This window comes from Primulina eburnea, chromosome 18 (assembly GCF_022965805.1).
Source record: "Primulina eburnea isolate SZY01 chromosome 18, ASM2296580v1, whole genome shotgun sequence".
In the NCBI taxonomy this organism is placed as follows: domain Eukaryota; kingdom Viridiplantae; phylum Streptophyta; class Magnoliopsida; order Lamiales; family Gesneriaceae; genus Primulina; species Primulina eburnea.
This window is the reverse complement of record NC_133118.1, coordinates 2673896-2695302: the sequence shown is the minus strand read 5'-3', so window position 1 is coordinate 2695302 and position 21407 is coordinate 2673896. Positions and strand designations below refer to the sequence as shown.

Below are 21407 nucleotides of genomic sequence, written 5' to 3'. Positions count from 1 at the left end.
GGTGTTATTGAAGCAAATCAAATTTTTTAAAACATGCAATTATTTAAACGAGACATAAACATCATGCATAAGTCGTTCTCATAACATAGACAATTATTATAGTTATTGGCGGAGCCAGAGACGGATTTACTCTAGGGCTGTACTGGGCTGTAGCCCAGCCCACTTTTTTTTTAGCGACGATTTTTCAGCAACCGTTGCTAATAATCGGCGACGGTTTTAATACAAACAGTCGCTATTAGCGACAGATTTTTGAAAAACCGTCGCTATTCAAAAACCGTCGTACATCAATTTCTTAGTCCAATCAAGTCCCGTCCATTTACAAGGATGAGACCAAATTCATCTCATATCCTCTGATCCGCCCCACCTCAATTCTACAAAATTTGTCTCCCAAGTCCCAAGCACTTTAGCGACAGAATAGAATTGCGGACTCCCGAAGAAATCGAATTGCTCATCGGAAAGGCAACAATCTAGGTAAGAATCGGCTATACATTTTTTATTTTGTTTTTTATAGCTTCTCTGTGCGTGATTTGTGGTTTCTTGATTATTTGTTGTTGAGTTGTTGATTGACTATTACTTGTTTATTTGTTTAATAATTATTTTATTCTTGTTTAGGATTATAACTTGAACTATTTCAAAATGGAACATCAATCTGCTGCAAAGAAAGGAAAAATATTGATATCCTCTTTCTTTAAGAAGAGCTAGTGAAGATACTTCAATTCCTACGGTCCTTACAATGCAACATCAATCCAGTAAAAGTCTTCTATTTCCCAATATCCAAATTCCTTCATGTTCCTCTCCTAGAGACGATCATCAGTCTTCGTCTACTTTTATTGAACGAGATCCGGGAAAATGAAAACAGATATGTGAATATCATGTTAATGTACGAGATGTATTAAGATGTTCATATCTAAATATGGGGCCTTATCAACCAGATATGTTGGAGTATCCAGGTACAAAATTTGGAAGCCAGAATCTTCGTTTTCAGAAAAAATGGTTTCAGAAATTTTATTGGTTGGAGTATTCGCCTTCAACAAATAAGGCATATTGTTTCTATTGTTTTCTTTTCCTGAATGATGTTAATTCATCTAATGTAAATTTTTTTTAATAATATATAACTTATCATATTGAGTTCAAGCCCCCCCCCAACTCTTATTCCTGGATCCGTCCCTGGGCGGAGCCACATACAAGTAAGTCCGGGTGGCCCAAATTTTTTAAAAAAAATTATATGTAAATTTTATATAATTTTGGAATAATATGATATTATCCAGGGTAGATGAATTTAAAATATTAAAATATTTTACAATTTAAAATTCTAATCCAGATATAGCTATATTTCTGGCTCCATCACTGATTACAACCGTCAATCCCTAATCTAATAATTCAATTCTTCACAGTCCATGTGAATTGAGCGTACAACTTTGTGCTTTAATCTAAACACAGGCCTGGGTTGTTATTGACATCTGACCACGTGTGAAGTTAAATGGTTGGAGCGGAGTGGACTATCGGTACACGTGTGTGGCGTGTAATGGGTAAGGAAAGTCTTGTTTGGCGCGTAATTACTTGGGATTTTGTTTACAATTTGTCAAATTTCTACTCGTTGAGTTGGTGTCTTATAAGACGATCTCACGTATCTTATCTGTGAGACGAGTCAACTCTATCGATATTCACAATAAAAAGTAATATTTTTTCATAAATGATCCAAATAAGAGATTCGTCTCACACAAATTTTTGCCCTACTCGTTAATTCTCCATTTAGATCAATTATTTGTTCCAAACGATATAAGATATTTTTTTCTTCTTAGTAGTACTTTTTTCTTTGAGAATATAAGGTATTGTGGGAAATCTTAAAGTTTTAAGATGATCTCGAATATCTTTCCCATTGATGTAAATTCCAAACTTCTGATCAATTGGGAATGTAATAATCGAATTCTTGCTGTCATAAGGTAAATTGTTATAGCTCAATATATATGGATGTAAATGAACCAAACGGTTTGCGAGCTATTCGAAGCTCGGCTCGATAAAAAACTCGTTTGAGTTTTTTTGTTAATCATATCAAACCAAGCCCAAGCTCGATTTTGAGTTCGAAAATTTAACAAAACCAAGCTCAAGCCTGAGGATATTCGGCTCGTGAGCTCGCAAACATGTTTGATAATAGGCTCGCGAGCTCGAGCTCGGCTCGTTTAGGTGGCTCGTACTCGAGCTCGAGCTCGGCTCGTTTAGGTGGCTCGCAAACATGATTTTGGAATGTTTAATAATATACTTATTTATGTTTTTTTTTCTGTTCTTTGTGTCGTTTTGGTTATTTATGAATGAATTTATATTTTTATGTCTGATTTAAAATTAGTTTATAGATATATTTAATTTTTAACAAGCTCGATTCAAACGCAAACTCGAGCTCAATTCTATGCTTATCGAGCTCGAAAACGAGACGAGCTCAAGCCAGGCTTGTTAAACATGTTAAACGAGCTATTAATGAATCAAGCTCGAGCCTGGCTAGATTAACATGCTAAACGAGCTTTTAATGAGCCGAGCTCGAGCATGGCTTGATTAACATGCTAAATAAGCTTTTAACGAGCCGAGCTCGAGTTTTTAACGAGCTCAGTAATTTCAATACAAACCAAGCTCGAGCCTGATAATAGAAGCTCGAATCGAGCTCGAACTCGAGCCTCAAACAGTTTTAAACAAACCAAGCTCAAGCCTAATACTGTTTGGTTTGGTTTGGTTTGGTTTGGATTGTTTACATCCCTATCAACATACTCATACTACTCTAGAGCTTTAGCACTTTTTGGTGTGAATCCCATCGAAACATCGCGATATTATGCTCGAGTTTGTAAATGAAGTACTTTTTTAATAATTTGGATCGATGATTTTTATATGATAGGTAATCATATTTATCGGAGTTGGATGTATGCAGTCTTGCTTGCACGGATCTCAACCAATAACATTGATATTTGACATAATGGTATTAGAAATATCTCGATAGTACTATGTTTGTGGAGGGTTATCAAGCTCAATGTACATATCAAAAGGTCAAGAGACATAAAGAAATGCAACGATGATGAAATTTTATTACATTATGAATGAGTGTAAATTGGTTTACAATAATCTTTTGAAACAACCTAAGTTAAAACATTTTAGCTTGTGCAACTTGTCAAGTAACTTAAGACATGCAGACAAATCCAATACGATTTTAATACTTGAATATAATTGAATACTTAACTTAGATTTATTATGTCTTTTATGGATGACAAAAATTTGTTTGAGACGGTTTCACATGTCGTATTTGTGAGGCAGATATTTTATTTGGGTCATCCGTGAAAAAATATTACTTTTTATGCTAAGAGTATTATTTTTTATTGTGAATATGGGTAAAGTTGATCTGTCTCACAGATTAACATCCGTGAGATGGTCTCACATGAGACCCACTCTTTATGGATTTGACATGTGATGTCAAGATCCTTGATTTTCTCGATTATATTTCGATGAATTACTGAAAATAAAGTTTGGCTGGAATTTTTAGAGTGATACACTATTTTGAAAAATATTCTAGAAATTTGTGTTATATAATTATCACAACATAATTTTGTGAGATAAATCTCCTATCAGATTCGACCTATTATTTTTCGCTCATACCAGATTTTATCATGACAAAAACTTGTGTGAGACGGTCTCACGGGTCGTATTTGTGAGACGGATCTCTTATTTGGGTCACCCATGAAAAAATATTACTTTTTATGCTAAGAGTATTACTTTTTATTGTGAATATGGGTAGGGTTGACCCGTCTCACGGATTATGACCCGTGAGACGGTCTCACATGAGACTCACTCTTTTATCATATGGAGAGAATATATTGAATGACAAGAAAATATAATTTTAGTTACGATGATTCATTTGACTAACGTGATTTACAAACTTTGTATCGATTAAGATTAAGTAGAAGTATTAAAAGAATGCAAAAACTTGTGTGAGACGGTCTCACGGATCGTATTTTGTGAGACGGATCTTTATTTGGATAATCAATGAAAAAGTATTACTTTTTATACTAAGAGTATTAATTTTTATTGTGAATATGGGTAGAGTTGACCCGTCTCACAGATTGTGATCCGTGAGACGGTCTCAAATGAGACCTACTCTAAAAAAAATAAAGGGTGTAAAAGCGAAGCGTGTTGGCTGTGTGTGTGGCGCGTAAATGAATTAGCGGGCCACAATCCGTGAGACGATCTCATATGAGACCTACTCTAAAAAAAATAAAGGGTGTAAAAGCGAAGCGTGTTGGCTGTGTGTGTGGTGCGTAAATGAATTAGCGGACCACAATCCGTGAGACGATCTCATATGAGACCTACTCTAAAAAAAATAAAGGGTGTAAAAGCGAAGCGTGTTGGCTGTGTGTGTGTGGCGCGTAAATGAATTAGCGGGCCACACCCCTTCTTCGGCACTTTTTTCACTTGTAATAATGCTACGAATTCTCGCCATCAAATTACATTACATCGCTGAAATATTCTCCCCATTTCCCCCAACAAAATCCCCCATTACGCGGTCCAAATCGCACTCGATATAAGCCTCTTTCTCTTCGTTTAGGGTCTCAAAATATCCCCATTTCATCTCTCCTTCGTCCAGAATCACTCGTGACTGTTGGGTTCTCTTCGCAAGCATTTTCTTGGGTTCGGAAATTTCTTGAAATTTATCAGCTTTTTTTATCTTGTTTGTTGTGTTTTGTTTCTGGGTTTTGTGGGTTTTACTTAAATTTGTGTTCTTTGGTTCCCAAATTTTGGTTCAAGTGTCGGTTTTTTTGCCTCTTTTGTTGTTCCATTGAGCCTTGATCTAAAGTTCCAATTGTCTCCTAATTTCTTGAACAATTTCTCTGTATTTTGATGTAAATTTAAGATATGCCAGCTACAGATTTTCATCTAGCATCGTCTTCAAGCTTTGGATTCCCTATTTCGAGCAGGAAACGTGATCAAATCCACTCCATGGAGTCTCCGAACGGATCCAGCGGTCAGGAAATTGAATTAGAAGCTTTCCAAAGGCAGGTGGCTGAAAGATTCCGTGATTTAGCACCATCGGACTCCGATGATCTGCTTTCGATCCCGTGGATCCGAAAGCTTTTGGACACTTTCCTCTGCTGCCAAGAGGATTTCAGAGTCATTGTCTTTAAAAACAAGAGCCAGTTGAATAAGCCCCCGATGGACAAGTACATTACGGATTATTTCGAGAGGAGTCTCAAGGCTTTAGATGTGTGTAACGCCATTCGTGATGGGATCGAACGGATTAGGCAGTGGCAGAAACAATTGGAGATTGTTTTGTGTGCTTTGGACAGTCAGAGAACCATTGGGGAGGGCCAGTTTCGCCGTGCCAAGAAGGCGTTGATCGATTTGGCTATAGGAATGCTCGATGAGAAAGAGTCTAGCTCCAGTGTTGCTCATAGGAATCGGTCTTTTGTGCGTAACAATGCACATAGGGAGCTGAGATCTTTAAGTAATTTTAGATCTCTTTCTTGGAGTGTTTCGAGGACTTGGTCAGCAGCGAGGCAGATTCAAGCAATTGCGAGCAACTTGGTAGCTCCAAAAACTAACGAGATCATCTCCACCAACAGGTTGAATGTGGCTGTTTTTACCATGAGTCATGTGTTGTTGTTTGTGATGTGGGCACTCGTAGCCGCCATCCCTTGCCAAGATCGTGGCCTTCAGATTCACCTTTCGGTTACAAAGCAGTTTGTTTGGGCAGACCCAATCCTTTCACTACATGAAAGGATCTCGGAGGAATCCAAGAAACGGGACCGTAGAAACTCTTGCGGGTTGTTGAAGGAGATTCATGGGATCGAAAAGTGTGCTAGACATATGAACGAATTAACCGATTCTGTCCACTTCCCGTTGACAATGCAAAAAGAAGCAGAAGTGAAGGAAAGGGTTCAAGAATTGGCTCTGGTTCATCAAGCTATAAAGGACGGATTGGATCCGTTGGAACTCGAAGTTAGACAAGTGTTCCATAGGATCGTGCGGTGCAGGACCGAAGGACTCGACTCCTTCGGACTTGCAAATAATCATAGTAGATGAATTTGATCCAAAAGTTTGTGTCTTTGGTTTTCTTGGATATAGGGAAAAGGAAATAATGAGAGGGAATGTGCCCAGAATAAAAGGGCTGGGAGGTGTTCCAGTCTTATTTACAATTTTGTAAAGAAATTAGGCTTCATAGACTGGACTTTCTGCTTATCATATGTAATGCAAGTTTCTAAAAATTTACATTTGATTGTTTGAAGTTTGTACTTTTGTAGATTCAATCCCCTCGTTCATAAATTCCCATGGTCACTGAGTGTAAGTGTGTAACGAATCCGTAGCGATGGTGATGGTGATTGAAAATTTTTTAGATCATACAACAATCTTCAAGAAATTCTTCGAACGTTCGTTTTTTCCTCATATACATGATTAGAACTTCATCTGGGTTCGAATCGTACTGTCTTTTGTCCCTTCCAAGACGATTGGAAAAGAAATAACTGGATAATATATCCAAGTAATTACATATTTACAGAATTCTGTCTCAATTCATATTATTTCATAAGATCGGAGGTGTGATAGGATTCTGAAAGATGAATTGGATATGAACAGTTTCAATAAGATTTCATTCTTAAACAATTAGATCGTCATCAAAATTCCACATTGGCATTGACACAAACGTCACATGGCTGCATAGTTGCAGCCAAGGAATATTTTGTCACTTTGTTTCTTTACACTTTTTCTCGTGTTCACATTTCAAGACTCGTCAAAAGGAAGGAAAGAACAAAGAGACGCATTTTTTTTTTTATATATATATATTATGATGAGAATCTTCTCGACATTTTTCTAGGGAACGTTTGCATAATCAATTTTCATTTTAAAAAACCAGTTTTTTGTATTTTTTTTAACCTGAAATTTTGTTTTTGCTCCTCCACAACACGTTCGCAACTATCTTTTGTATACAATGGGAGTTGAGAGTGGTAAATTTATATATATATATATATATATATATATATATATATATATATATATATATATATATATATACTTATGTGAGACGATCTCATATGTTGTATTTTGTGAGACGGATCTCTTATTTGGATCATCCATGAAAATGTATTACTTTTTATGCTAATAATATTACTTTTTGTGGTGTGGTTTACGCTGTACATCAGTAATGGGCCAGATATTTCTGTTGGAAGGCTTATCACTTATTCAAGGATCAATTGGGGATATGGGCCTGGAATATAACACAGCCCATTCATTGACCGTTGAGTTAGTTGCTGCTTCGTCTTTGCAGCAGAGATAAGAAGGGAACAGAAGCACATGGTTGAGCATTCATTCAGAAGGCAAGAGATCCTGTAACTTCTGGTCATTAGCTTTCTTTTGTGCGTGTAAAGATAAATATCAGAGTGATAAGGGATAGCGTGCGTGTGTCACTGTAAAACTGGTTCTCCCTTGTGTTAGTGGATTGGTTCTAGATGGAGTGGATGTAGGACTGAGTTATAGTCCGAACCACTATAATTCTCTCGCACTATTATTCTTCATTGCTTGATTGATTGCTCGATTATTGTCTCAAGAATAAGATCAACGACAACAAACTGGTATCAGAGCCAGGTTTCGATCGCAAGAAGAAAGAATGGGTTCCGCAAGATTTGACATCGAGAAATTCACCGGTAAGAATGATTTCGGATTGTGGCGCTTGAAGATGAGAGCACTACTAGTTCAACAAGGGATTGAAGACGCACTTCTTGGAGAAGATAAATTGCCTGCAACGACCAAGGATTCAGAGAAGAAAGAAATTTTGGCCAAAGCCCACAGTGCTTTGATTCTTAGTCTCAGTGATCGGGTATTGCGGGAAGTTTCAAAGGAGAGAACCGCTGCGGCAATTTGGGCCAAACTGGAATTATTGTATATGACAAAGTCATTGGCCAACAGGCTTTTCTTGAAACAGAAGCTGTATACCTTCAAGATGCATCCCTCGAGATCAATAGAAGATCATGTAGATGATTTTAATAAGATCATCTTGGACCTGGAGAATATTGACATAAAGATGGATGATGAAGATCAAGCCTTGTTATTGTTGCGGTCTCTACCAGATCATTATGAAAATCTAAGAGACACCATGATCTATGGTAGAGAGTCCCTTACGGTGGAAGAAGTGCACTCAGCCCTGATGTCAAAAGAAATGAATAAGAGGACTGATGTCTTTAATGAAGGACAAACCGAAGGGTTATTTGTGAGAGGCCGCACCGATAAAAGGGAATATAAACGAAGGGGCACCACTCGATCGAGATCGAGGAATAAGTTTAAAAAGAAGTGTTTCATGTGTCATAAGGAAGGACACTTTAAAAGAGATTGCCCTGAGTTGAACAAGAGATACAAGGACAAAGATACTGATACAGGAGATGTGGCTGCTGTTCAAGACGGATATGAAAGTGCAGATGTCCTCCTCGTTTCCACTGACAAAACTGATAGTGAATGGATTCTGGATTCCGGGTGCTCTTTTCACATGAGCCCACACAAGGAATGGTTTCATGAGTTTACCAGAATAGATGGTGGTCAGGTTCTCATGGGAAATGATGTATCGTGCAAGATAGAAGGAGTAGGATCCATAAAACTCAAAGTTGCTGATGGATCCATCAAAACTCTCTCTGAAGTCAGATACATTCCTGGCCTCAAAAGAAATCTTATTTCCCTTGGAACCTTGGACAAACTCGGCTACTGTTTTAAAGCAAGAGATGGAGTTCTCACAGTAACCAAAGGTGCTCTAGTCATTATGAGAGGATGTATCACAAATGGCTTGTATATGCTGGTAGGAAAGACCTGCACATATAGGATGGCCCTCACGGCTGAGGATACAAGAAATAACATAAAGCTTTGGCACCTGAGGTTGGGTCATGTGAGTGAACGAGGACTCCATGAGTTAGGCAAGCAAGGAGTTTTGGGAAATGACAAACTTGGAAGTCTGGATTTCTGTGAGCATTGTGTCTTTGGGAAGCAAACAAGGGTTAAGTTCTCTAAGGCAGTACATAGGACAAAAGCTACCCTTGATTACATACATTCTGATGTTTGGGGGCCTTCCAAAACACTTACACATGGAGGTGCCAAGTACTTCATTACCTTTATAGATGATTTCTCTAGGAGAGTGTGGCTTTACACGATGAAGCAGAAAAATGAGGCAATACATAAGTTCATTGAATGGAAGGCTTTGGTGGAAAACCAGACAGGCAAGAGAATTAAAAGATTAAGGAAAGATAATGGATTAGAGTTTGTGGAAAAAGAATTCACTGAATTGTGCAAGAAGCATGGAATTGCTAGACACCTTACAGTAAGGTATACACCCCAACAAAATGGATTGGCTGAACGCATGAATAGAACCCTACTGGAAAGAGTGAGATGCATGCTGTCCAGTGCCAAGTTACCAATGAATTTCTGGGGAGAAGCTGTAAATACAGCAGCCTATCTAATCAACCGTTGTCCCTCTACTGCCTTAGATATGAAAACACCAATGGAAGTCTGGTCTGGAAAACCTGCCACCTATGATCACTTGAAGATATTTGGCTCCACTGTGTATATGCATGTGAGCGAAGGGAAGCTAAAACCAAGGGCAAAGAAGGTGATCTTCTTAGGCTACCCTGATGGGGTCAAAAGTTATAGAGTGTGGATGAAGGAGGGAGTGTTGGGGAAGTGTATGATAAGCAGGGATATCACATTTAATGAAAAAGATCTCCTACAAGATCACTCCCAAACTGAGCTCACTGCACTCCCAAGAGAAAACTGGACTGATATTCATCCTAAGGTGGAGCCTATGGAATCACCATCATCAGGTTTTAGGCAGACATACCAAGCTGACCAAAATGAACAGAAAACTGAGGTTGACAAGAATGAACGCCACCTTGATGATTATGTATTGTCAAGAGATCTAGAAAGAAGAGAGATTAAACCTCCAGCAAGGTTTGGCTATGCTGATTTGATAGCTTATGCCCTGAACGTAGCTGAGGACATCGGTGAAGATGAACCAAGATCCTATGAAGAAGCCATAAGTTGTCCAGATAAGGAAATATGGAATTCAGCTATGGAGGAAGAGCTAATCTCTCTCCACAAAAATCAAACGTGGAAGCTGGTGGATTTGCCAAAGGGACACAAATTGGTCAGCTGCAAGTGGTTTTTTAAGAAAAAGGAAGGAATTCCTGGTGTGGAGAAGCCAAGATTCAAAGCAAGGCTGGTAGCAAGGGGGTTCACCCAAAGAGAAAGAGTTGATTTTAATGAAATCTTCTCCCCGGTTGTGAAACACACCTCTATCAGGGTACTATTGTCTCTAGTAACCTCACAAGATTTGGAGTTGGAACAAATGGATGTGAGGACAGCCTTCCTACATGGAAATCTTGATGAAACTATCTACATGAATCAACCACAAGGCTGTGTGGTACCTGGAATGGAAGGGAAAGTATGTTTACTCAAGAGATCCCTCTATGGATTAAAGCAATCCCCTCGACAATGGTATAAGCGGTTTGACAACTTCATGATTGAAGATTCTTTTACCAGAAGCAAGTATGACTGTTGTGTTTATTTCAAGAAGACATCAAGGGGATGTAAAGTGTTCTTGATGCTCTATGTGGATGATATATTGATGGCCAGTAAAGATAAAAATGAGATTCTGAAACTGAAGGAGAAATTGTCCAAAGAGTTTGAAATGAAGGACTTAGGGCCTGCAAAGAAGATCTTAGGAATTCAAATCCTGCGGGACAGACACAACAAGAAGATGTACTTGTCACAAAGCACATACATACAGAAAGTTCTTGAGAGATTTCGAATGGATAGATCAAAAGAAGTCTCGACTCCCTTGGCAACTCACTTCAGATTGTCTGATAACCAATGCCCAAAAACAATAGATGAGCAGGAACTTATGATGAAAGTTCCATATTCTAATGCTACTGGAAGCCTTATGTACGCCATGGTCTGTACTAGACCTGATCTGGCTCATGCTTCGAGTGTTGTTAGCAGGTTTATGTCAAAACCTGGGAAGATGCATTGGGAGGCAGTGAAGTGGGTGCTGAGATATCTTAAAGGTTCAGTGGATCAAGGTTTGGTGTATGGTGAAGGACAACATACCACTGGAAATATGTTGGTAGGATATGTAGATGCGGACTATGCAGGAGACCTTGATAAAAGAAGATCAATTTCTGGTTATACATTCATGTGGGATGGAAATCTGATAAGCTGGAAAGCAACTCTCCAATCTATTGTTGCATTATCCACTACAGAGGCTGAGTATATTGCTATTACCGAAGCTGCAAAAGAGGCCTTATGGTGGAAAGGATTGATTGGAGAATTGATCAGCGATAAGGTGGAGGTAACTCTGTTTAGTGATAGTCAAAGTGCTTTGCACTTGACCAGAAATCCTATGCATCATGAACGATCAAAGCATATTGATGTGAGATCTCATTTTATCAGAAATTTAGTTGAGGAAGGTACGATTAAAATGAAGAAAATCTCTACAGATGAGAACCCTGCTGACATGTTAACAAAACCAGTTACTAGTACCAAGTTCCAACATTGTTTGAGATCAATCAATGTTGGAAGTATGCCAAGGATCTGAGGAAACAGAGGAACTGATCAAGGATCATCAGACTAAACCAAGGTGGAGATTTGTGGTGTGGTTTACGCTGTACATCAGTAATGGGCCAGATATTTCTGTTGGAAGGCTTATCACTTATTCAAGGATCAATTGGGGATATGGGCCTGGAATATAACACAGCCCATTCATTGACCGTTGAGTTAGTTGCTGCTTCGTCTTTGCAGCAGAGATAAGAAGGGAACAGAAGCACATGGTTGAGCATTCATTCAGAAGGCAAGAGATCCTGTAACTTCTGGTCATTAGCTTTCTTTTGTGCGTGTAAAGATAAATATCAGAGTGATAAGGGATAGCGTGCGTGTGTCACTGTAAAACTGGTTCTCCCTTGTGTTAGTGGATTGGTTCTAGATGGAGTGGATGTAGGACTGAGTTATAGTCCGAACCACTATAATTCTCTCGCACTATTATTCTTCATTGCTTGATTGATTGCTCGATTATTGTCTCAAGAATAAGATCAACGACAACACTTTTTAGTGTGAATATCGGTAGGGTTGACCAGTCTCACACTTTATGGCTAAGTCTTGATCGTTTTAAGCCTATTTTTATTTTGAAAATGAAGAATTACCAAATGCATTTTTTATCATGTGTGTCAGTATACAAGGAAAGAAGTCAAAGATGACACTTCTCCTTTGCAGAAATTCAGACAAACTGCGTGACGAAGAAAGAGTTTCCGTCATGTGCAACCCTTTATATTGATATTCCTTTATCAGATTTTTCAATTTAAACATTTTTTTAACACGAGAAGCGCTAATTATGATAAAAATACAATAAAATTAATTAGTAAGTTTTTTGCAAGACAGTCTCATGGATCTATATCTGTTATAGTAGTAGACTCAGCTCCTATCTGGAGTAAAAAAGTAATACTTTTGACATAAAAAAATAATATTTTTCATTTGTCAAGTTGGATAGAATACATGTCTATCGAAATTTGACCACGAGATGATCTCATAAGAGTTTTTCTGAAGATGAAGAAGTGTCGTAAATTGATTACTGTGATCGGATTTTGAGTTTAGAAGATGGTGAATAAACTCTTTTATTTAATTTTTTAAAACTTTGAACTGTTCTTCATAGTTTTTAGACTTTTTCTAGAAGATGCCACGTGGATTTCATTGCCAGAATTTCAACTCATCTGCTCTAACAAAGACCTTGTGGGAGGGAGAAGGCAATGATAAGAGTTCAAGAGCTGAAATAGTAGCATCACAAAGCAGTATTAAATGTAAAATTCACATCAGAAATGGTGTTTTCTTCTTGTTTGTCTTACTCTTTGAAAGAAACAAGAAAATAGATGATTACTCACAGTCATGCGAGGAAAATCTTGGGTAGTTAAAGCTCACGAGCCTGTTTGTGAGATTGAGTTTGAGCTTGAGCTCGGCTCGATTATGTGGTTCGCGAGCTAAAGCTCAGCTTGTTTATTGTTCGCGAACATTTTCATTTGTATGGTTTGTTTAAGTTTTTTTAGTTGTTAGGTTTGCTGTTTGGTTATTTATCAATGGATTTACACTTTTTTTGGTTTAATTTAACATTTTTGTTTATATGTAGAGATACATTTTATTATATAATCAATCTCGATTCTATCTTTAACGAACTCGAAACCAGCTCGAACTTGAGCTCTATTATGTTTAATGAGCTCGAAAACAAGCCCACTTGACAAGCTCGATCCATACTCGTTAAACATTATAAACGAGTTATTAATGAACCGAGTTCGAGTTTTTCACGAGCTTAGTCTTCCCCCTCTCTCAAGGTCCTCGTTAGAGCAGATGACTTAGAACAAAGGAGAAAGTTCATTTAACAGGTAAAGATCGCTGCTGTTCAAATTTAATCCATCAAAGATTATGTCAACATGGATTTCATTGTCAGAATTTCAAGTCATCTGCTCTAATAAGGACCATGAGGGAGTGGAAACGCTAAGGGCATCTCTAACTGTCCTCCATAATTGAGGAATCCTCTATTATGGAGGATGAAATCCTCTCCAACCGTGCTCTATTTGTTTCCTCTATTTTAGAGTATGCAACAGTGATCCTCTATTTATAGAATATCACTGTTCATATGAAGGATTGAAAAAGAGTGAGAAATAATTACAAAATAGATAATTTAAAAATTACAATATAGTCCTTTTGTTGATCGACTTGTGGCTTGAAGAAAAAAGGATCGACCCACACACAAACTTGGTCGACTCATGCACCCACACTTGGGTCGACCAAAGCAGATTTGGTGGTGCTTTGGTCGACCAAAGCCAAAGCATGCTTGTATCTTGCTTTGGTCGACCAAGATAAAGTTTGGGTCGACCTTGTCGATCAAACTTTGTTTTAATTTTTTAATAAATTAATTATAATTTACTATTTATAACAGTTATCAAATAGAACTAATGAATAATTTAATGACAAAGAAATACATAACACATTTTATTACAAACACTTATTATTGACTTAATTTAAATTGATAAACATGTGATATTTTTAGACATAAAAACGTAGACAATACTAAAAGTGACATATCACCAAAAAAAAAAAAAACACACACACACACAATAATAAAGATAAACATATTTTTAGTTCATTGCAATCATGAGAGTAAATTAGTACGGTGTAAGATCGGAATCGGATGGTGAAGTAAATTAGAGTATTTGTGAAGTAAATTAGAGTATTTGATAATATTTAGATGATATGGGCTGAAAATGAAATAAATTAAATGAATAGAGTATTTGATAATATTTAGAGGATGTGTGTTGGAGAAGGTTTTTGAAAATAGATATCCATGATCTCTATTTTGGAGGATAGATGATGAAAAATAGAGGATATGGATTGGAGATGACCTAAGGGGGTGTATTGGTTCATTGAAAACTAAGGGAGTGTATTAGTTCTAAACTTTTAATGACTTTTATGGAGCTTAAATGTCTAGAGATATTCAAACTAGACTTTTACATACTCTATAAAAGTTTAGTGACATTCAATGTAAACTTTTGTAAAATTTTAAAAAGTCATGTAATATTCAAACTTGACTTTTAAAAAATTTATAAAAGTTTATATGTATTCAAAATGTCAATAAATTTTTAATGACTCTATGAAATTCTATTAAGTACAAGAATTATAGTCTAAAATAAAACAATAAAATGTCAACAAAAATCTTTGATTCAACCTAAAGATTTGAATACACACTTAATCGAGAGATATCTCAAACTCACATTCTCAATTCAAACACTAAAATTTTCATTCTTTTCTCATCTATTTATTTCCTTTTATTTGTACTTTTTAAAAAACATATTTTTTATGACTAAAAATAGTTTAAAATAAAAATTATTAACATCGTTCATTTTATTTTTGGAGTTCTAGTCATAAAACCTCATAAAATTTAAAATTATATTTATTAAAATTTTAAAAAAATTATTACACTACATAATAAAAAATTATAATATTTTATTTACTTGTAATTATTTTTATTAAGTAAAATTTATTTTTTTATTAATTATTATATAACATCTCATGTTTAATTATCTTCTGTAATTTTAGTTAATCTATATCTTAATTTTGATATAACTCAAAAGTAGAGATTTTTCGATTTCGAAATGTATCGAAGCCTTAGGTAGTAAAAAAAGCGAGAATGTTGGCGGCATGTGTGGGGACCCGGACGCTAATCAAGTTCTTAATCATCATTGGGACTAATTAATCAATTATAAAACAGGGTCTAAAAATTTTTCTTTTTAAATTGCGGAACGTAGTGAAATAAAACATATATACATCTCAGTATATAAAATACAAATCCTGTATTACAAAACATTTATTCAAATTAGAGTTTAACATCTAATATCCATTGTTCAAACCCTATCTCAGATCAAAGTCCGAAGTCTTCACTCTAACTCGATCTCTCCTCATCTCCTCGACCCTGAACCTGTCCCACCTGTTGTCAAGTACACATACAGACAAGACAACAGCCGGATAAACCGGTGAGAATATACTCCCAGTATAAATCAACGAAACATGCAATCATATAAACAATATAAAGCATGTAATCAGGTATCAACAATATGTAACGAATCTAAAACATAATCAATAACACACTGTCAACTATACTCGTAGCTACAAAATTCAGACTAGACTCAATCCTAGTCTAGGGATCCCGGTTCCAGACGTTGGCATGCGTATATCGACTAGCAGTAATAGAAAAGACTCCAGTTCTATCCACGCCGATATGGTATCGATCAACAGTAATAGAAAAGACTCCAGTTCTATCCACATCGATACGGTATCGATTACCAGTAATAGAGGAAGCTATTATTCTATCCACATCAATATAGTACCGATTAACAGTAATAGAAGCAACTCTAATTCTATCCACATCGATATGACATCGATTAACAGTAATAGAAGAGCTACTAATCTATCCACATCGATACAATACTGATTAACAGTAATAGAAAAAGCCACCATCCTATCCACATCGATAGCCAAACATCCAGTGACAGACTTTGGCACATCCGCCAATACACCATCTTATGACATCGTGCAATGTGCCCGTGGCGATCCTCCACTAACGGCACTTCTGTCATAAGATTACTCTTCTAATACCTGAAATCTATAACTCAAGAAAACAATTATAACAATCAATCAATGCAAATATCAAGGCAATAAAGTAAAGTATGTGATTTAGGGAAACCCAAGTCTAAACCGACTCAAGTCCATCTCCCAATACCACATTGACTTATACCTTTATCTTCTCGTTCAGAAGATGAAGAAGAATTCCCGACTCTATCTCGGTCCCTTCCCAAATCTGGTAATCACAATATTGAACAGTCACAATATCAATAAATAACCCAATCCGGAACATGCTCTGATCAATATTTAAATCAAAATATACTCTGATCAATGTCAATCGACATACGGTATCATAATAAAATCTAAATCACTACCGACTCTGATCAATATCAATCAACTGATGTTTTCGACGGTATAATAATATTGTCTCGATAATCCCGTCAATCCAAACATCACAGATATAATACCAAAACTCATAATCAATACTGACATAACTCCTAATCTCAACGATAACACAAATCTGATATCGAATCTCTGTCAATATCTTTCGAAAATCATAACAAATACAGAAACAATCTGTTCTTCAATCTGACTTCAATTCTATAATATCTACTGTAGCAGGAACACCGTATCTGAATCATATTCAATTCTGACAATATCATAAATTCAAATCTTGTCTAAACGTAATAAAACTTACGTCCAGTTGTAGCCTGCGTTGATAGGAACACAGTACTTAAGTCGGATTCAAAATCTGACGGACGGATTTCGCACAAAAGGCGTAAGGATTTTTCACTACTTTCTCGTGCTTCCCTTTTCTCGTTTCCTACTAAATTCTGAGGAAAGAATCGTGTGTATATATATATATATATATATATATACACTCACCATGCATGTAACCACAACGTGGCTACCTTTTACCATTCTTAGGTGGCGCTCGAGCGGTTGAAATGTACCGCTCGGGCGCCGAACATACTGTCCGAATTCTCATACTGTCCTCCTCTCGCGCTCGGGCGGTCAAAAACTACCGCTCGGGCGCGAGACATTCTGTCCAAAGGGTAACCTTATGGTGCATTGGCGCTCGGGCGGTCTCTTTCTACCGCTCGAGCGCCGAAGGTTCTGTCCCAATTTCTTGGCTAACCATGCAACGACGCCCGGCCTCGTCATTTAAGTTCTTATAACCTCAATCATGTCAATAATCACTCGTCTGATTATAATGATTAAATCTCGGGCATTACAGCATGTATTAGCATGCTTAACACATGCAAGTCGGACGGGAAGTGGTGTTCTCAGTGGCAGACGAGTGAATAACGCGAAAAAACCCGCCCTTAAGAATTCTTACACATGATATTTTTCATTAACTTGAATAATATATATATATATATATACACAAACAAATATTTTAACATACTTATTATTTATTTTCAGATACAAATAATTGTCTTGTTTATTTTTTTATTTGATATATTGTTTATATATTACATGACTATTTATATTTTTTGTAGTTTTCAAATATCATGTATATTATTCATTAGTTAACGAACTCTAAAAAAATGATTTGATAGGTAAATATTTTCTAGTGGATATCCAAATTGACGTCAATTCTTGGCTCTTTTTTGAGATGTACGTTATCATCTTCAAAAATTCACAGATCAAGTCGTCACCCTGAAGATGCCAAAGAGTTGTTCAATCTTCGTCATGCTTCTTTGAGGAATGCTGATGAGTGGATATTTGGTATATTTAAATCACGGTTCAAAATATTCAAGATGTCTCCTCTATTCCATATACGACCCAAACAGAGCTTGTATTGGTTTGTACTGGATGATACAATTTTCTTTGAAAGAAGTGTCGATTTGACAAGCACGTCCGGAACTCTGGATTTCTGCCGAGAGGAGCACTGCCTCATAAAATTCTCTTCTTTTCAGCAAGCTTTGGACAAAAACATTGACTGTAACACAATCGGGCGTAGAAATCATACTTAATTCAGTACCATCTGTAAATAATAGCAGACCAGGTCTTTCTTAAACCTGCCTTCTCTTTAGACTTCCATGTCCCACGAACAATCAACTGACACAAGGAAATAAAAATTAAATTGAAATTACAAAAAACAAGTTGCTAAACCGACTAAAGTTTTGCAATAAACTTAGATGCATCCAACATATAACCGATGCTTCAGCAATCATTAGATTTTTAGAGAGTACAAACTTACCATTATATGTGAGTAGTTTCATATCTTTATTGGTATGGAAAGATGTATATGACTTCAATTAGGAACTTAGGGAAACTGAGGTTTCAGAGAAGGATTATTCATTTTCTTGGAACAAGCCTTTTCATCATATCCAGCAGAACACTATCTCGACATTCCTCGAACTTATGAAATAGCATGGACACGGTTGTTGCATCACCTGAGAAACCCCTTCTTACCATTTCTTCCGAGAGTTGCATTGCCTCGTTAAGTTCTTCTCTTTTTAGCAAGTTTTGAACAAAAACGTTGAATGTCACACTATTGGGTGTACAACCACTTTTTTCCATATCGATCAGCATATGTTTTGCCTCTTGTACATGTCCCTCTAGGCAAAGTGAGAAGATCATGCTGTTATAAATAACAACATTGGGCTTCAAACCTTTCAAATGAAGTTGGTTGAAAAGAATTCTAGCAACATCAGGTTTTCCACCCTTGGATAATCCATCTATCAAGATAGAATAGATGACTATGTTAGGATTGAGACCTCTATCTTCCATAGTTTGCAGAAACGAAAATGCTTGGGTAAATTGTCGAGTCTTACACAAGCTTTGCAACATAACAGAATAAGTAATTATGTCGGGATATACTTTGTGAGCTTCCATCTCATTGAAAAGCTTCTGACCAGCTTCATATCTACCTGCACGAAATAATCCTTGTAACATGATGGTGTAGGAAATTGTTGTAGGCCCCAAACCCTTGGAGGAAATTTCATGAAAAACATTCCAAGCTTCATCCACCATTCCTTTCTTAAGGTATCCATCAAGCATGCTGCTGTAGCTAATGATACACGGCTTGAAACCCATAAATTCCAAGGAATCAAACAATCTTCGTGCTCTATCCATTTCTCCTCGAAAACAATATCCATCTATCAAGGCATTATACGTGACAATATCAGGCGAAATATTTCTTTTCTTCATGCTTTTCAACAAATCCTCTGCCTCAATAATCATTCCTTCCTTGCAAAACGCATCGACCAATATGTTAAAAGTAATCACATCTGGATAGATGTTGAGACATTGCATGTCAATAAACAAGTCTTTCACCTCTTTCCATCGGCCAAAATTGCAAAGGCTCTGGATCAATGAATTGTAAGTAACGACATTTGGCGAAACCCCTTTCTCAACCATATTGTACAATAATCGGAGTGCATCATCTACCATCTTATCTTTACTGAGACTATCGAGTACCGTGTTATAAGAGTAGACATCAGGTCTGCAAGTTCCTTTTTCCAACATACCAAGCAAATCACGGGCCATGAGAGTGTGCCCAGCTTTGCACAGACCATTTATTACGGCTAGATATGTGAATTCGTTTGGCTCACATAGTTTCTCTCTTAATAACTTCTTAAAAATCTCTACCGCATGAGAAGCCTTATCTGCCGAAAAGAACCCTTTGATGAGAGTGCTAAAGGTGATTGTGTCTGGTTCATGACCAAGCTTGAAGAAGCTACACAAGATCGAGACCCCCAAATCTACTCGATTCAGCTGACAATAGCAATTAATCACTATATTCATGGTGAAATCATCGAGAACACCCAACTGACGCATTTCATCAAACATTAAAAGTGCAGCATAATAGTGTTTCATCTTTCCAACCACAGTCAATAGCTTGTTGAATTCAATAACAGAAGGCTTCGGTCTCACTCTCACCATTTCACGAAACATGCACACAGCATCGTCCAGCTCATTTATACCACTAAAATCAAATCTCGGTTCATGTAGTAAAATGGGTTTTTCTTCTTCTTTCTGAGATCTTACACCATGAAATGTAGCACAAAAATAAGAATATGGATAATTACTCACAGCCGGACCTAAAATTCGTCTCCGATTCAGAGCAATCGCCTGATTTCTCCTCATATTTCTTTAATCAACAGTAGAAAAAACTCACCAATGATGATCTTCATTTCTTCGTTTGCGATTTGAACCTTTGATTTATGAACAGGTTTGTTCAGACTTTTATACGAACTTGAGTCCGATTACTGTTTGATTTATGATCAGAGTCCGATTTGTTCAGAATTTTATACTATATATATATAGTAAATTAAATTAAGATATATATAGTAAATTTATGAACAAAATTAAAATGAATTTGTTCAATTATAATATATATAGTAAATTTAAGAATAATTAAAATGAATTCCATTTTAAATTGTATAACATTCCAAGTATTACAATATAATAGCCACTCATGATAAAGAAAAATACTGCATCGTGATAGAAAATTTGTTAGGATCGAAGGTTAATTTAGATAGATGATGAATAAATAATCAAAATAATATTTCAGTCGGGTTAGCAATATTAAAATAAATTCTTGTTAGTTGGATTCTCAGTAAGTCAACAATGTAAACTGTGCAAAAATAGACGGACTGAAATGGTTTGAACAAAATAGCTTATATAAAAAACTCAGTTAGGCAATCAAGTGAAAATTAAATGCCGGTAGACTGAAATGTAAATATGCACATGTTGTTTCTAGATGTTTAGAGACTTCAATACTTCTACGTTACTCATTCTTCCTAGTGGAAATATTAAAATAAAAGACTTTCGTAATTACAAACAGTTTGAAATCACTCACTTCAGTATGACTTATTACTGCCTAACAGAAACTCTTAGGCTACGTTTGGTTGGAAGGATATGATAAACTAATGATTAATATATAAATGATAAACAAAATGATTGTGGTAGGATTGTAATATATGGTGTATATTATGTTTGGTAAGATTTTTAAGTGTAGGATAAATTTGAATTTTTTGATGAAAAGACAAAATTGCCCTTCCCCTTTGCGGGGCGGCGGCCTGCTGGAAACGGCCGGCCGGAAAAATCAGCCGGCGGCCGGCGGTCCGTCGGCAGTCGGCCGATGGTCGGCCGGCGGCGGTCGGTGGCGGGAAGTGGTGGTAAGTTTGAATATAAGAGAAGGGTAAAATTGGAAAAATATGATGTATTAAGAGTTGGATAAATAATCCTAGAGGGTGAGGAGGTATTATTTTAACCCACCTAATATAACTTAATCA

The 21407-nt window shown here is 36.5% G+C and overlaps 2 protein-coding genes across 2 annotated transcripts; one reads left to right on the top strand and one right to left on the bottom strand.

Annotated features, from left to right (window-relative positions):
• The first annotated feature begins 4475 nt into the window (after positions 1-4475).
• LOC140819482 (protein BYPASS1-LIKE-like) lies at positions 4476-6256 on the top strand. The gene has a single exon (XM_073179600.1). The coding sequence runs from the start codon at positions 4888-4890 to the stop codon at positions 6052-6054; it is 1167 nt and encodes a 388-aa protein (XP_073035701.1). The 5' UTR covers positions 4476-4887; the 3' UTR covers positions 6055-6256.
• A 12172-nt stretch (positions 6257-18428) lies between these two features.
• Positions 18429-20425, bottom strand: LOC140819742 (uncharacterized). Its single transcript, XM_073179928.1, has one exon. The coding sequence runs from the start codon at positions 20254-20256 to the stop codon at positions 18463-18465; it is 1794 nt and encodes a 597-aa protein (XP_073036029.1). The 5' UTR covers positions 20257-20425; the 3' UTR covers positions 18429-18462.
• Between the last annotated feature and the right edge of the window lie 982 nt (positions 20426-21407).

Bases quoted from the DNA above. Each gene is read 5' to 3' on its own strand.
- LOC140819482 (XM_073179600.1), top strand. From the start codon at position 4,888: ATGCCAGCTACAGATTTTCATCTAGCATCGTCTTCAAGCTTTGGATTC.
- LOC140819742 (XM_073179928.1), bottom strand. From the start codon at position 20,256: ATGAGGAGAAATCAGGCGATTGCTCTGAATCGGAGACGAATTTTAGGT.